Source organism: Chionomys nivalis, chromosome 2 (assembly GCF_950005125.1).
Source record: "Chionomys nivalis chromosome 2, mChiNiv1.1, whole genome shotgun sequence".
NCBI lineage: Eukaryota > Metazoa > Chordata > Mammalia > Rodentia > Cricetidae > Chionomys > Chionomys nivalis.
Window position 1 is genome coordinate 98,672,645 of NC_080087.1, and position 17,840 is coordinate 98,690,484.

At 39.7% G+C, this 17,840-nt stretch overlaps 1 protein-coding gene across 2 annotated transcripts; it reads left to right on the top strand.

The window, feature by feature from the left end:
• The first annotated feature begins 3,035 nt into the window (after window positions 1–3,035).
• On the top strand, window positions 3,036–17,791 carry Nudt12 (nudix hydrolase 12). 2 transcript variants are annotated; one of them, XM_057763010.1, is made up of 8 exons: window positions 3,043–3,119; window positions 3,908–4,026; window positions 5,609–5,808; window positions 6,448–7,043; window positions 7,940–8,107; window positions 9,279–9,392; window positions 12,958–13,157; window positions 14,119–17,791. In XM_057763010.1, exons 3-8 carry the CDS (start codon window positions 5,615–5,617, stop codon window positions 14,227–14,229), a joined length of 1,383 nt encoding a protein of 460 aa, XP_057618993.1. In that variant the 5' UTR covers window positions 3,043–3,119; window positions 3,908–4,026; window positions 5,609–5,614; the 3' UTR covers window positions 14,230–17,791. The 2 variants fall into 2 exon arrangements, with proteins under 2 accessions (XP_057618994.1, XP_057618993.1); XM_057763011.1 differs by lacking the exon at window positions 3,908–4,026 and having other exon boundaries at window positions 3,036–3,119.
• Window positions 17,792–17,840: the final 49 nt, after the last annotated feature.

Here is a 17,840-nt window from a genome sequence, read left to right on the forward strand (position 1 = left end):
TTTCTCCTGAATGGTCCACACAGCCCTATTCCTGAGATGTCAGAGAAGAACCCACTGGGATATTGAATGTTACTCAAAAGCAAATATTCATGGAAAACCTCTGGGAAAACTGGAGAAACACCCTCTGTAGCCAGTCCTGGGCCAATCAACCAATAGGGGGTACCGCCCTATGGAGTCCCAAGAACCAGCAGGGCAGATAAATGACCCTCAACCACCAAATTATACCATTCATCATTTCTACCAGGCAGTATCAGTCAGTGGGAGATTGAACTTCAGTTCCACTAACCAATTTATCACAAGCCCTAACATGAGACCCAAGATATTCCTGAGTATATGGGCCTTTGTTGCCAGGCATATGTCAACTTGGGATGTGGGAGAGGGTAAATTGAGTGCTCCCGCTGCTTTGGTGGAGAAACAGTTACAGGTTGGGCACATAGCATGGCCCAGTCTCTCTCCTCCCTCTCTCTCTCTCTCTCTCTCTCTCTCTCTCTCTCTCTCTCTCCCTCTCCCTTTCTCTCTCTCCTCTCTCCAACCTGTGCATCAGGATATAGCTCTACTGCTCCAGTGCCTCAGTGAATGACATAACTCTTTGCAGTTTGCACCGTTTTAGAAGGTTTTATCATTTCTCCCATTAGTATTTACAGTGACTGCCTCTGTGTAGGGAGAATAATGCAAGCCTTGGAGACAGCCTACGTTTGTTAGAACCAGGATCCAACGGGTGATACCATCTTTTCCATAGGACTCAGGAACTCCTTCATCACCACCAGTGCTCTTGCTTCGTTGGGCACATTAATTTACAATTCAGATCTCATTGACCATTGGCTGACAGTAACACACGAGACAATGCCTTGGCTTGAGGTCTCTATTCTGCTTCCCTGCCACTGTGCAGTCTACCTTAATATAGGTCCCAATAGCCATGCTTGCTCTGGACCATCACAGTGCCTCCTTTTTAAAGCAAGGGATTTTTCCTTCTCCTGAGAAAAGGCTAGGCAAATAGTTAAGCAATGCACCCACTGCTGGTCTGTCCACAAAGCCTCAAGACAGACAGGCAGCACTCCTGCTTTAACTCTTTTGCATTTTGCAATTTTTCTGCTCAACATAAACTAGTTCATGGCACAAGCATCCTTTACAACCCACATGGAGAGGCTATGGGAGAAATAGTCTGTAGATGTTTCAAACAACAATTAGAAAAACTAAAAGAGGAAGCATTCCCTACCCCTACCAATTCTTTAAAAGAGGCCTTACTTACACTAAATTTCTTAAACCATACAGAGAGTGATCTCACTGCTTCAGAACAACACTGGTTGTCAAGGGACAAGAGCCAAACCTATGAAGAAAAATGATTTGGTTCATTCCCCATGCTGTTGTTGGAATGAGGATAGGCTTTTGTTTATTCCGAAGGCTTGCAATACCTACTTAGAGGACTTCCAAAGCCCATAAATATTAATGCATCTATTGCAGAGGTTGAGAGTAGAGTCAAGAAGGGAACCTAAAGGGTGGACATGGAAGCTCTTAGAGCAGTCTCAGAGGGGAAGCTTCCTGCAAGAAGTACAAAAAAAGATATTGTCACCAACAAATGGTGGAGGAGGGAGAATAATGCCTGGAATGAGGAAATATCCGACAGCTATATTTCTGATATGTCTAGTAATTACATCTGCCTGACTTTTCTACTGCTGTGACAAAACACCATGACACAAAGGGTTGATGGGGGATTCCTTCCAGTTTCTACAGAGGGGCCATGAGCACCATGGTGGAGAGCATGGCAGCAGGCAGGCAAGCAGGGCACCGGTGCCATTACTGAGAGCTTACATACTTATTTGCAAGCAGGAAGCAGGGGTGCGGGGAGAGAAGGCTAATTGGGAATGGTGCAGGCTTTTGAAACTTCAAATCACATTTCCAGGTGACACAAGTCCTCCAACAAGGCCATCCACTCTAATGCTTCCTAATGAATTCTTCCAACAGGAGAAAAAGTATTCAAATATATGAGCCAGTGGGGCCCATTCTTATTCAGCTACTAGCAGAAGGAAGCACAGGACAAAGTTCAGAAACAATCATTGAAGTATAGTTGGGTGGTAGGTTGTAGTTCAGCAATAGAAAGTTTGCCATGCACACATGAGGCTCTGGGTTCAGTCCTAGGTCAAGCATCACACATGTACTGTCAACAGATATATGCAACTTGAATGTGAGAAAGAGCCTGGAAACACAGAACGCAATCCTTAGTCTCAAGATAGTCTCAGTTGTTGCTGACTGGCAAGTACAATTCCCTGGTGTGGGAATCAGAAGACCATTAAACACCAACCTACTCAAACAGTCGCATAACTTCTGCAGGCTTTGGAAGACGAAATCATAGGAAATTAAATTAATGAAACCAACAACATTGTATTGTGGGTGTCAACTCTGGTCCCAAAAGCTTTTCATGCATCATCTTATGTAAACCTGCACTCCAGGAGGGAAGATGGGAACTCCACACACAACTTTATAAGGATTACTTAATAAGTAGGCACGCAATGGTGGCATTTTTCATATAATGTGAATTGAGACTTTTACAGAGTCCAGTTGGTGGAAAATGGCTTACGAGAAAGGCAGGTTGGAAGACACAGCACTGTTTCAGAATAAAGTCCTGAAAGATATACCGTCTAAAAAGGGGGGGGGGAGGGGAATCAAGTGAATATAAATCAGCAGATGTAGCAGTTTCTCCTAATCTAACGTGTGAACAGCTTTTAATATTTTATACAACACTGTAGAAAACTCAATGACACGGAAGGAAAGGCATATGAAGAAAAGTTGGGGAGCTGGATGAGAAACACTGGAAAACAAGACAATTTCCACAGACCTAGTCATCACAACGTCAGCACTTTTTTCTGCACACCTCCACCTGGGGGAGGGATTAGCGGCCTTTCCCACCTTCTGTCAGAAGTCCAAATCCCAACTCCCACCCCACCTCAATCTCCAGCCAGGCACAGCGGACGGTATTTAAACTACATCTCCCATAAAGCTGTGCGAGAACGGTGGCCCTCCGCCGGAAGTCCCAAAGGTTACCTCCAGCACTGGAAACGTTGAGAGCTGAGTTTGCCTGTGGAGTCTTGTGTCGCCGTAGCGGTTTCTCTGGTCATCCTTGGGTTAGTAGCACCAGTGGCGTCAGCCGACCCCGAGACCTTCCAGGGCGTGCTGTCCCTGGGCGTCCCTCGCGGGCTTGTGGCGCAGCCTGGCGCGGGCTTAGAGGGCGCAGGCGCGGCACGCGGACCTGTCGCTGTCTGCGGGCCATAGCTGCTAAAATTTCCAGCCAAGTTTTCGATGTGGTAAAGCCAACTACTTCGGATGTGTCTCTCCTTGAAAGGAGGAATCGTCCAATGGAAGAAACAGTAACTGTTCAAGGCATTTTGCCGTATGGAGAGACCGAGCTTGCGTGGGTTGCTCTTAATGGGTTAAATTGGTCTTGACAGCCTAGCGAGTAGAATTTATTAAATGATGGTTTCTGTCATAACTGACAGATCCATACTGAGGACTTATTGTATCCTGCTAGAGCCGTGCTGGCTGTTCTAGGACCCCAGGTTACTTATTAGTAAAAATGGATGTTGCTTTGGTTAAACTCTAGCTCCTTTCAAACTCGAGGCTCTTCTGATCGCCTTCTCCCAATAGCCCTGGAAAGCAGGGGCAAGGCTTTATCCTGCCCGCCCATCCTCGCCTTCCACAGGACCATCAATAAGAAATGATTTGCAGTAGTGCAGCCGCATTCCCTGGAAGGCGTCTTGGCTAAATTATTAATTTCTAAATGGCTTGTGTATCATTTAGTGCTAAAGGAAAGGGGGCTTATTTTTTCACTTCTTAGTCCAGAGAATATTTTGTGCATACGTATTGCATTGTTGGTAGTGTATGACATAACATGTTTGGACGACCAATGTTGCAGTCACCTGGGGTTGTCTGTGAGGACAGTGAGGGAGTGACCATGAACTCTGAAACCGTGACCTCTGAACAGGGAACAGTGAAGCACTGAAAGTAAACGTCCCTGGAGAAGCTGTGTGACAGGTTTGTTGTTGTGACTGAAGAGAAGTTTGGGAGTTAGGAAGACACTTAGCCGCGCTTCACAATAAAGTCCTGGAACCTTACAGCCGTGGCTACAATGTTTTAAAGTATTTTAAAACTTCACTATGAAAAAAGTGGAGACATAAGTAAAATAAATCAAATGAAAGCAAATTGGTAGATGTAGCGCTTACTCCTGGCTGCATTTGCGAACAGATTTGAAACAAGTGTCCTGCTTACCTCGGCCAGTTTTAAACTATTTATCGATAATGGAGGACTCCAACGGGAAAGCAGATACCAAATCAGAAAGCTGATCTTTGACCCATCCTTTTCCTCAACTTTGTGCAGACTGCTCTGTGACCTTAAAGATTCATGCCCCAATGGCCTCATTAAAGGATCAACCTAAATACTCTTTATATGCCTCAGAAACTTATTCATAAAATGTTTGGAGAAAGGGAAAATTGATTCTACTAGATATGAAGTTTGGTTGTTTCTATTTCAACTGAATATGTTTCAATCTGTTGTACATATAAATGTGTATAAAAATATGAATATATTCAGACTTCACAAGGGCAAGGAAACAGAGTAGTAAAGGACAACTTCCCAAAAGCACTGAGGGTTCCTTAAACAATGCTCATTAAGGATGCTTAATTCTAAGATGCTAGCAAAGAGATAAGGCTCTGGGTTGAACCTGCAGTGGTACTAAGAAGGATCAGATATTTTGTAGGTAGCAGATAGATGAAACATGAACCATTTTTAATCTGTATTTTTTTTAAACACAGCTCAATACTACAAAGCATTCATTGAGAACCATAGCTCTGCTTTGTTTCCAACAAAACAGAATACCAAGGCAGACACGGTTAATCATTTTAAAAACTGATTCAGGGACTGTAGAGTGGCCAACAAAACCTGCATCCAGCAATAGATACAAAAATGCATTGTCGTCTAGTTTGTGACAAGGATAACAGTGCAGTACAGTGAGATAATTCCAGGAATGGTGCGAGTCATGAATTATCCACGAATGAAAATAAATCCCGACCTAGTCTACCTCGCACTGTGGAAGAAACTTAGTACCATAGGGATCGCAAAATTAATTATGTAAGGTTACCCAGTAACTTGTTGTTATGTGACATTTTAAAAGCTCTTGAATAACTGTAGAGCCGTCATTTCTTTGAGGGATGACACCTATCTATGAGACAGTATGGGACACTACTTATCATCGGCTCAGACATCTGCCTCTAATGTCACCTGCTTTCGCCTCTCCTGTCAGTGCCCCTGCCCTGTTCTTCTGTGCCCTCTCACTTTTGTGTGGTACTGCTCCTCTACCATCCCAACTCCTCGTCTCTAGTACCAGAGCTCTTCTGTTATCCTATGAACCTACTCTTAGGCACATATTGAATTGTAATTCTCAACTGGTAACAATTTCAAAATCTGTATGGCAACAGCAGTTGACTATGAATTATCTCTTGACGGATGTATTGGTTTGGAAACTTACATCTTTCCAAGAGCGGCACTTAAATAATGTTCATCCATTCATGCAAAAAGCAACTGCAAATAAGGTTTTTCTTGGATTTTGTTTTATTTTCAGGGAGAAATGTCGTCCATAAAAAAAGAGATAATTTCTGGACTCCACTCTTCTGCTGCAGAGGGAGATATTGCCAAGTTGGCAGGCATACTCAGCCATTCTCCTTCTCTTCTCAACGCAGCCTCCGACAATGGCTGGACTGCCTTAATGTACGCTGCAAGGAACGGGCATGCCGATGTCGTCCAGCTTCTGCTTGAGAAAGGGTAAACATCTCAGGGTGTACAGTACCGCCAAAAAGGGTTTGTGCTTTCATGTCTGCTATTGTGCCCCTTCCTATTTTCCTGTAGATGTCTTTATACTGATGGGCTAATAAATAGCTCATTGTTCAGTTTATCAAATGAAAAGCAGCCAAATTTCTCATTAAAGCCACAATTTTTTGTGTCCCAACCCCTGCCCTTTTGGTCAGTGTTAGGAATTGAACACAAGTCTTCCTGCTTATCAGGCAAGCTCTGAGCTACACTTGAGAAAGAGCTTCCTTAATTGAGAAATTAACCCTTTATGCTTTGTCAAAAAAGAATGGCTATGAAAACTTTAATGCCTTTCTTATAAGTAAAAAGTGTGAATCTCATTATGGCTACTGTAGAGTATTTAGAATGTTTGCATTTCTTTATGGCATGTATAGACAGGTTTTCATTTTATTTTAATGTCTACTGTCATTAACCTGTCATTTCTTACAACTGTTACATGATTCTTTTAACCTTCAGTAGTAAACTATGAACCAGATGGTGAAAAAGAAAAAAAAATCATTAAATAGTATTGCAATGTATGCATTTTAATAAAATACAAGCGAAAAAATTTATTTCTCACTTTATTTTCCTTCCCATTTATTTTTTTCTGTCTAGATGTGACAGATCACTTGTCAATAAGTCAAGGCAAACTGCACTAGATATCGCTGTATTTTGGGGCTATAAGCATATAGCTAACATGTTAGCTAATGCAAAAGGTGGGAAGAAGCCATGGTTCCTAACCAATGAAGTGGACGAATGTGAAAATTATTTTAGCAGAACGCTACTGGACCGGAAAAGTGAGAAAAGAAATAATTCTGATTGGCTACAAGCTAAAGAGAGCCAACCAGCCACGGTCTATATCCTCTTCTCAGACTTAAATCCCCTGGTTACCCTAAGTGGGAACAAAGAGAGTTCACAGCAGCCAGAAGTCAGGCTCTGCCAGCTGAACTATGCAGATGTCAAGGAATACTTGGCTCACCCTGAGAAGATCACCTTGGTGTTCCTTGGAGTTGAACTTGAGATGAGAAAAGGATTGCATAATGATGCTGGAGGAGGAGGAATCCCCTTGGACGATGAGGATGGTTTGGTTGCTTGGTTTGCCCTCAGCATAGAACCTGTTGCCGCTGAGGAGTTTAAGCAAAGACATGAAAACTGTTATTTTCTTCACCCTCCAATGCCAGCTCTTTTGCAGTTGAAAGAAAAAGAAGCCGGTGAGGAAAGGAAGGGTGCGCCTATGTTGGGAACAGTCTGGTTCTAAAGCAGGTGTGGAGTTGTGTGCTGGTGTGGCATCTGGGTGGCACCTGGGTGGCACATGCCAGTGAGCAGTAGGCATGAGAACTCCCTCGAGTTTACACGCTTGGACACTCTTGTAGTGCTGGCAACAGTTTCAGCCAGCCAAGATCAGTTTCCTTAGAGTGGACCTCTGTGTGGGATGGTTTCTTTTAATTCTTCCTAATTTGAGTCCCTGTTATATTTTGAACATGATGCCAAAGACCTCAGCTGTTTTGTTTTCTGTTGTGCTTTTTATGATCATGAAGCAAAGGAAAGAAAGAAAGAAAAAGAAAAGCAGCTGAACTGCCCATGTATTGCTCCTATAGGAACAGTGCCTCCCCTGCACACCCACATTGTGTGCGCCTGTGAATTTGTATGTGTTTGTGTGTGTGTTAAGGAACAAGGTTAATGATAGATACTTCATAAAGCATGAGTTGTAGGTATATAGGTAGAGTGGATGTGAGGAGCCTTATTAAGAGTGGATTCATCACTGCAATGGCCTAGGAGACACAGCGGATTAGAATGGTGACAGGGAAGATAGATTTTCACTTGTCATATTGAAAATTAAATAGAAAAAAAAATAGCTTTTTTGAGTGACTATCATAATCTCACTGTATAATCATATAATCACATTTTATTTGTGAGATTGTTACAATAAAGTGTTTAAAAACAAAATGTAAAAATTAATGATACATCATAAAATAGATTCTAAAGCCATCGGTCAAGCAGCAACTCAGAAAACAATGTATGTGCTTACTGTAGTTTCAAAGCATTGTACTCAACATATTACTTAGTTTTGCATGGAAATAAATCTTCTTATACTTCTTTTTAAAAGGTGTTGTAGCTCAAGCAAGATCTGTTCTTGCATGGCACAGTCGATACAAGTTCTGCCCAACCTGTGGCAGCACAACCAAAATCGAAGAAGGTGGTTATAAAAGAGTGTGTTTAAGAGAAAACTGCCCTAGTCTCCATGGCGTCCACAATACATCTTATCCAAGAGTTGGTAAGGCTATTTTTTTTAAGTGTGTGTGTGTGGGTTTTTTGCTTTTGGGGGGTTGCTTCTTCATTTGATAATGAGATCTCAGCTACCTGGCATCTTGGGGCAGAAGATAGTCTGGAAACAAATTTTTTTTAAAATATTTATTTGTTATATATACAATATTCTGCCTGTGTGTATGCCTGCAGGCCAGAAGAGGGCACCAGACCTCATTACAGATGGTTGTGAGCCACCATGTGGTTGCCGGGAATTGAACTCAGGACTTTTGGAAGAGCAGGCAATGCTCTTAACCACTGAGCCATCTCTCTAGCCCCCTGGAAACAAATTTTTATGAAACTAAAATGTTTACATTTTATTGAATATCTGTCATGATCACTCAGTAAAAGAGTGCATTGTTCACAACTAGTCATGTCTTACCTTTAGTTTAATCGGTTAATGAATTTGCTGTGTCGGAATTTGTGAGTCCTCTTGAGGCAGAGAAAATGAAGTCTCCAGTGATTCAGTGCCTGTTAGGACATTACCCATTCTTGTGGCTATGCCTCTCCTAGTTGCTGCTGTTTCTGCTCTAGCTGGAGAAATCTCATAATCTTGCCCTTAAAATTGCTGGGGAAGTAGATTAACTCAGCAAGCCCAGATGAAGTCTCCAGGAAGGAAGTGGGTGGCTTAATGACTGTCTGATTTCCTTGCTAAAGAACTTAGTTCCTGGCTCTCCTCAGGATCTAGTGAGGAGGGTTTTTAAGCTCATGACAGCTAGAGAGATTGGCTGTTATCTAAGTGTTATTATTTTAATGATTCAAACCTAACTAAAAAGCCATGCTCACCTTTAAAAGGATTTTTCTAAGGACTGGAATAAAAGGGAGAAAGAAATTCACTTTAATTTGTTGTAGTAAAATTGGCATTTTTCAATGTCCATGATCTACTTGAACTTGTGCCAAGTATGGCCTAAGTACAGAGTAAATGTTGCTAAGATTGGAAGTAAGAATGGCAAAATCACTCACTAAAAGTATTTTTGCAGTTTCTCAAGCACATGAGAGCAGAAAAGAGGTGTCATATAAACAGAAATCTTGTAAGAAATATACCTGCATATTATTATTGCAAAATGAATCTGATTACATTTCCTGTTACTTGTGTGTCTTTTTGTTTTGTTTTGTTTGGCTTGGTTTTGGTTTTTAAACAGATCCAGTCGTAATCATGCAGGTTATCCATCCAGATGGAACCAAATGTCTTTTAGGCAGGCAAAAGCGATTTCCCCCAGGCATGTTTACTTGTCTCGCTGGATTTATTGAACCTGGTAAGCCTTTTATGAATACTTTTTAGAATTCTGAAACAGATCACTCATGAGATATATAGTCTCCATTAAAAACCATGCTATAAAATGAAAACATTTAAATTTTAAATTTTTTACTGCTTTTTTTGTTTAGTGTATGTACATGTGTGTGTATATATGAGGGTGTTCACTGTTAAGGACAGACAAGAACTTTGTCAGTTTTCTCCCTCATCCGTGTGTGTCCCAACTTAAGTCATCCAGCTTGGTGCCAAGTGCCTTTACCTGCTAAACCATCTGGCTTACCCCAAAATATTTTAAGCAGTATTTTAATCATGCAATTTAAGCATTGTTTCATTTTGAAATTTTGACAAGATAATCTGTTATATTAAGAATTTAGTATTTGATTTGTCACACATTGCCTTTTGACTAGAAATCCAGGTGGTTGCACCTCTCTTCAGTGCTACATGTAAGTGGCACCCCTTCTAAGGGTTATATGATTTTACCAAAGAGCCATTAGCCTCCATACCTGCCTTCACAATCCTAGGCATCCTACCTTACTATCCCTATGGTGATCAACACCACCTTATAATACATATGTATAGATTATCAATTTTAATATCACTTCATTTCTGTAAGATGAAAGTTCTTCTAAAACCATTTTTACACATCAGTCAAAGCCAATGCCTCACATGTAGTAGGATTTTATTAGGTATCCCAGAGCAAATGAATAGATATCTGGATTAGTAGTATTTAATCTCAACATACAATGTTAGTCTGCACTGTTGGGTAATTATAGTAGTAAGTATATATTACCTGGAACTCAGCTGAAAACTTGCCTCTGTTAAATCTTGTGATCCTTTTGCAGCCTTATAAAGTGGGCCCTGTTACAGCACTTTCACAAGGGAGGGAGCATCACACAAGGGCTATGTAATTTGCCCCAAATTAAGATGATAGAGAAGGGATTCAAACCCAGGGAGTTCCACTTCTGAGTCCTTGCTCCTAATCACCACGTTGCTCTGGGAAGGGGATGTGCACACAAAGTACCACCTCTAACAAAGAAGTTATTTGCAATCATCAATACCTTCCATGAAAGGGAAAATCAGTTTTCTTCACTGGAGCATCACTGAGTGTGTCAACCACAATCCAGAGCAAGTCCCATTCCCAGGACATGTTGGCCAACACTACATTGACTCCATGTGTTTTTGTTTTGTTTTGGGATTTCTTCATCTATTGATCTCCTTTTTCTACACCTTCTTCCTCTTTCTCTTTGTCTGTTTTGATTTTCGTTCCTTTGCTCTTTGCTTTTTTGAGAGTGAGAACATGAAGTTGGATGGATGTGGAGATGAGGAGGCTCTGGGGAGAACTGGTAGAACAGAAAGAATATAATCAAAACATGATATATGAAAAAAATGAATAATTTTTTAAAGTGCAAGACATTTTTGAACTACTAAGTAGCATTTCACAGTCATGTCTGAATGTCCTCTGGTATATATTCATCTGTTCTGCTGAGGATATTTAATTTATTTAAAGATTTTGACTATTGAAAATAGCACATGTGTGGTATTTTTGCTCCTCTTTTTATGTACCTTTGCAAGAGCTATTTCAGGTGTATACAGAGTAGAGTTGTCACTGCATATATTAGCATATTGTCCCTGATAGCTCACACCCCCACCAGTAGTGCATGAATGTTACATTAGTCCATATCCTTACCACCTTGGAATTTTCACACTTTAGTACTTGAAAGAGTGTTTGTTCCATAGCCCAGAGGAGCTTGCAGATTATTCTCTTGCCTACCAAGTATTGGAATTATAGGCAAGTGCCACCCAGCCCAGCACGGGGTTTCTAATTTTCATATTTTATAGTTTGTGCTTCAAAGTGGTAGAAAATAGTGTGTCGTTGCTGTGTGTGTGTTTCTGTTGCTCCACTGATGAAGCATCATAGTCAAATGTGTTTCTCACATCCAGGATTCATCCTGCTGTTTCATTGTAGAGAATTGTGTCCTTTGTCTATTTTGCTCCAGTCTCTTAGCCTTAGTTAAAATTGATTTTAGGCATTTATTGTTATTATGGTCTGACAGATCTCTCCTATTAGTCTATGACTTGTTTCCCTTGTGTACTTTGTATAGTAAATACAAGAACTTAGATATAGAGAATGCATCAATCTATTTAAACTTAAAAGTTGTATTTTAAAATGCTTCATTAAATATTGTTATAAATTTTAAATTTGTAAACATTCAAATTAATTTTACTCAAACTCTTTTTATTATTTAGAGTTCTAGCAAACCCAGAACATTTATTGACAAAGAAATCAATGCTTAGAAAGACTTAATTGTGATTTGAGTTTCAAAGTTTTAATGAACACTGCGTGTCATACTACACGCTTGTCTGCAGTCCCAACACTTGAGAAGTGGAGGCACTAGAATCAATGGATGGAGTCTAGCCCCAGCTGCATAGTGAGTTCAAAGCCAACATCAGCTACACAAGACCCTTTCTTAGAGTAAAACAAAAGATGATTTTATTTTATCAAGACAATCTTTTTTATTTTGTATACCAATATCAGTTCCCACTCCCTCCCTTCCTCCTGCTCTCCCCGCCTTCCCCCCATCCCACTCCCTGTTCATTCTACAGAAAGGGTGAGGCCTGTCATGGAGAGTCAGCAAAGTCTGTCACATAACTTGAGGCAGGACCAAGGTCCTCCTCCCTGTATCTAGGCTGAGCAAGGTATCCCTCCATAGGGGCATGGACTCCAGAAGGCCAGTTCATGCACTAGGGATAAATACTGTTTCTTGGTCAGTGATCCCACAAACTGCCCAAACCACCCAACTGTCACCCGCATTCAAAGGGCCTAGATTTGATCCTATGCAGGTTCTCTAAGTGTCAGTCCAGAATCAATTAGCACCCACTAGCTCAGGTCAACTGTTTCCATGGGTTTCCCTATTATGGTCTTAACCCCTTTGCTCATATTATCGCTCCTTCCTCTCTATGATTGGACTCCAGGAACTCAGCCCAGTAATGGGTTAGCAGGCAGTACTTATACAAAAGATGATTTTTTTTTTTTTTTTTTTTTTTTTTGGTTTTTCGAAACAGGGTTTCTTTGTGGCTTTGAAGCTAGTCCTGGAACTAGCTCTGTAGACCAGGCTGGTCTCGAACTCACAGAGATCCGCCTGCCTCTGCCTCCCGAGTGCTGGGATTAAAGGCGTGCGCCACCATCGCCCGGCCAAAAGATGATTTTTAATGGAAGGGAAAACTAACCATTTATAAAACTTGGGAAATAATGACCTATAAATAGTGATGCATAAAATAATAAAATTTTTAATAACATTTAGTCAACAGTATGTGATAGATAGTTGTAGATTTTCCAATTTTTTTTTACAGAACTTTTAGGAGATGTAAGTTGATTGTTGGCATTTTGATATTCTATTTGTGGCTACAGAGTTCCACATGTAACGCTTTCTCCACTTCCAGTCGAGAGTTAGCATTCATTGAGTGGGGGCTCTTTCCAGAGTGATTTCAAAATGTTTGAAGTGTTCGGCGCTCACGGTGTCCAAGCCATGTTGACCAGCCACTTGTTCCTTTGCCTCACCTATTAGGGGAGACAATAGAAGATGCTGTGCGGAGAGAAGTAGAGGAGGAAAGTGGAGTCAAAGTTGGCCATGTTCAGTATGTCTCTTGTCAGCCATGGCCGATGCCCTCCTCTTTAATGATTGGTTGCTTAGCTGTGGCAGTGTCCACAGAAATTAAAGTTGACAAGAATGAAATAGAGGATGCCCGTTGGTTCACTAGAGAACAGGTAAAGTTCAATTTAATTTCCGTATTCTATTGATTGTTCCCTGATAGTATTGGTATGGGCGTGCAGCAAGGAAGCAAATTTCAACAAGTCAAATGAATGGCCGCAGCCCTCTCATTAGGAATGGATTATAATGTAATTGATAATTCCATATAGAAAATGTGTGTTGCTGAGGTGTCCTGTTTGACTTATTCTGTGAGATTCTCCTAGAATGATGATTGCACACGTTCATACTGGCTGGTGAATGAATGATAATCCCTTTTATTCAATTTAAGTATTTATATTATTAGTTCAGACATATCAAATATTAATATTAGATATTTACATTAAAGCTATTTTATCAGACATTTGCAAAAAAATACAGTAAAAGAGCTTGAAGTTTTTGAAGTTCTTTTGTATTCTGAAAGATAATGCTGAAGCATATGGATTGCCACGAGTTTGAGTATAATATACAGTGATTCCCAGGCCATCCTGCACTACATCTTTAAAGTGTGTGTGTGTGTGTGTGTGTGTGTGTGTGTGTGTGTGTGTGTATAAAGAAGTAGAAAAAATGGGAAAAAAAGAAACCCTAGAGCAAGAAAGACAAAGATGTCATTAAGTATATAAATCTGTTATAATATGTATTCTTAAGAACTTTTTATAATTATATCCCTAAGTAAAAGAGATTAAATAATTGGCTAGTTTGGATTTTTTTTGTTTTTGTTTTGTTATGTTTGTTTGTTTTACAATGCCCAAAATTTGTATAGAAAAAGGATACAATGTAATATTAAAGATGTAGAATCATTTATGCCTTTGCCTGTATAAAATTGATTTTTATTTTGTACTCACAAAAGAAATTAGATTGTTGAAAAAGGAACCTATATCAAAAAGTTAACCTTGCTTTGAAGTTAAATGCAGAACTGCAGCAACTGAAACTGCTGTATTACCTGGCCCTCTAATGTGTTGTCTTCTGGTTGTGTTGTAGGTTATGGATGTTCTTACCAAAGGGAAGCAGCAAGCTTTCTTTGTACCACCAAGCCGGGCTATTGCTCACCAGTTAATCAAACACTGGGTTGGAATGAACCCCAGTCTCTAAATGAAAAATAATAGCATCTGTTGGAGTATTATTTCATTTCTAATACTATCTATTTTCAAATAAGCTTAGATGTATTTATCAGTCATTAAATCTTGTAAAATTCGGGGGGCCTCAAAAATATTTTAAGTATTCTTTTCATTATTAACCATAAAATTCGTAATTTTGTAAATTAGAAGGATGCATCCGATTTTCTTAAATTTAGAGCAAGCCTGTGAACAATTTTGTTGTGGGTCACAATTTTATCTCCTAAAACTGCATTCCTACAAAGAAAGGTCATGTTGGGATGAAGTGTGCTCTAGAAACAGGATGAACATGAAGCTACCGCTCGCAAAGATGAGATTCTGTGTTGGAGAAATGCGTCAACATAGCTTTAATGGGGTTGGAGCTCCAGGGTGTCTTTAGTCATCTCATTCCTGTTCCCCTGGCCTCGTGGACTAGTGGTAGGACTGTTAAAGTTACTTCTAGTTTAGTCTGACTAGTGTTCAGAATGGTTTATTCTAACAATTTACCCTTACTGACCTCCGAATACAGTAGTCATGTGTGGGGAACTAAGGACTCCATGTACACCACTGTTTCTAGGACCTCACTGTAAAATCAACAGCTAACTACTATATCTGTGTGCTTTAATTCTACTTAAAATTGTGACTAAGTTAAGTGAAGATGCCATAATTTTGTACTGGACTTTAACATTTTAGAAAGGAATTCCTGGAGATCGGGAACTAAATTTCAAGTATATTTACATACTAAATAAATCACTGGTTGTATTTAATTTTCTGAAGAGGGATGTATTATATATTTCTTTTGGCAAAATTATATAAAAATTCCCATCAGTATTCATTACACTGAAATATGATATCTTAGTTTTGACCTTATTTTATCACATTCAAAGCACCCTTAATTAGTATATTTTAGAATCGAATTGCTAAAATCTTTGGAAAAGTAATTGGAGTATGTCACAGTTTTACAATATAGCCACATATTTTACTTGGTTGTTCTGTAGTTGTTTATATAAATGTACACATTTTCCATTCTAGCTCTTCTGTTTGAACTTGAAGAGACCTTAGACACAATAAATGTTGAACATAATGAATGTAACAGTTTGTAGTCTGCACGTAAGAACTATATTTTTTTCTGTAATGGGAAATAGAAGTTTTTACCAAAAATATCTATAGAATGGGGGCTAGAAAATGGCTCCATCACTAAGGCGCTTGCTGTACAAGCATGAGGACTTAAGTTCAGCTCCTCTGCACCCTTTAAGGATTGGATTTAGAGACATGAATATCTAATCCCAGATTTAAAGAGGCAGAGACATGTGTACCCTGGGGGCTTGTCCAGTCACTCTAATGAATCTGTAAACTCAATGAGAGGCCTTGTCTCAAAACACAAGGTAGAAGACTGGAGGTGGCTCAGTGATGAAGAGCACTTTCCATTCTTGGGGAGGACCAGAGTTTGGTTCTCAAGATCTTCCTCAGGCAACTCACAACCACCTGCAACTACAGCTCCAAGGCATCCAGCACCATCTCCTGACCTCCTCGAGCACCTGCATGCAAGTTTACATGAGACACAGACACATGCATAGAATAACTGAAGAAGATCCTGACTTCCACCTCTGGCCTACACACACACACACACACACACACACACACACACGGTGAATAGGTTTAAAGGAGTGCTAATAGGAAGAATTAGTTTATCAAATATCATTCATATTTTTTAACTGAAATATAACTTTCTCAGAGAATTTATTGCACAAATGAATACTCTTGTAAATGAAATCTTATTAGAATCAGAACCTTAGGTCAAACCAAGACCTATACAGGATATTTATATAAATGGTAAGTTGGAACTATATAGCTATATTGAACTAATATACTTTGATTATTATGAAATATGATCTATTAAAGTTCATTTTTGTTCCAGATGTGCTTTTAAATACTTGTAAACTCTAATGTCCTTAATGTTAAAAAGCAGAGTAAAATACAGATGTCAAAATGTATACATTTAGTTTTAGGTAACCTATACTTGTAGAAAATCAATGAGTAAATTACTGTGTTTGGTTTGGTTTGGTTTTGGTTTGGTTTTTGTTTTATTGACACAGGGTTTCACTGTGTAACAGCCCTGGCTATCCTGGAGCTAGCTCTTGTAGGCTGAGCTTGAACTCACAGAGATCTGCCAGCCTCGGCCTCCCATGTGCTGGGATTAAAGGTGGTGAGCTACCACCACCCTTCTTGAGTAAATTATTATTTTTAAATAATCATTCCTAAGATGTGACCTTTGAGAGGTGAGGATAGATGTTCATAGTAATGATTGCTATTTTCACCAGTTCTAGAGGGGCAAGTACCACACAGGCATTCAGAAATCATTGTAACAAAGCAATAAAATATACTCTGTTTGTGGATTGTGTGTTTTTAATGTTCTGATGAGTTTCTTTGACAGAAATTTTACCATTTTAATGTGCATGGAAGATTTTTTCCTTTTTTTTTTTTGAGCTGTAGTTTCATTGTATTCCAAGAAATATTTAAAATTGCAATTTTCATGCCTTAGCCTGTAGAATTCTTGAATTATAGGTGTGTCCAACCTTACCTGATGAGAAAATTAAAATTTTGATTTGGTGCAGGGGTGTTTCTCATTGGTAATATATGTATGTAATGTCGCCAAGGCTCTGGGTTTGAACTTAAGCATTTTAAAAAAGAAATCAATTTGGATCTTAAGTTTTGTAGTTTTGATAAAATGTACCAACACTTAGGACTGTGTGGACTTATGTCATCGATAATTAAAGTCTTAAGGTTTGAAGCTATTTGTGTAGCACGGTCTGCTTTAATTACTTGTTTACTGTGGTCAATATTTGCATTTTTTACGTTTTCAATTCTTCATAGTTTGTGATGCATAGAAAGCCCATGACCTGACCTGGCAAAGCAAGCCTGAGGCTGGAGGATTCACATTCAAGAGCTATCTGAACTACAGAGTGACTTTGAAACCACGCTGGGACACTTAGTGAAACCCTGTCTCCAAATAAGAAAAAAAGTGGCGACATAAGCACTCAGCGGTCGAAGCCTCACGGGGCATGCACTTCAACCCACAGCAACATCAACACAGAGAGAGTAGGAATTCGCATTGCTGTGAAAACCAGTCAGCCTGTTAAAGATAGAGCTGTGAGCAGAGAGAAAGGAGAATGATGAGATGATGAGGGAGAAGGAAGGCATATAAGCTTGATGCCACAGGGGCGTATGAGAGCTGGGCTGTTTAGAGGAGGCAGAGTTTCTATGTCATGGTAGCAAATGCCTGTATTTTCCAAAAGTTGTTAAATGTTGGGCGGTGGTAGTGCATGCCTTTAATCCCAGCACTCGGGAGGCAGAGGCAGGCGGATCTACAAGAGCTAGTTCCAAGACAGGTTTCACAACTACAAAGAAACCCTGTCTCGAAAAACAAAAATAGACAAAGTTGTTGAACAGGCAAGAACTGAAGAAAGCAACTGTGACCACAAATACCAAAAACAGTCTTCCCTCTTCTGTACCGCTCTTTGTATTCTTCCTTCTCCGAATATTAAGGTAGAAATAAAATGGCTTCCAAAATATAAACATTGATTTGTTAATTTTTAATTTTAAAGTCTT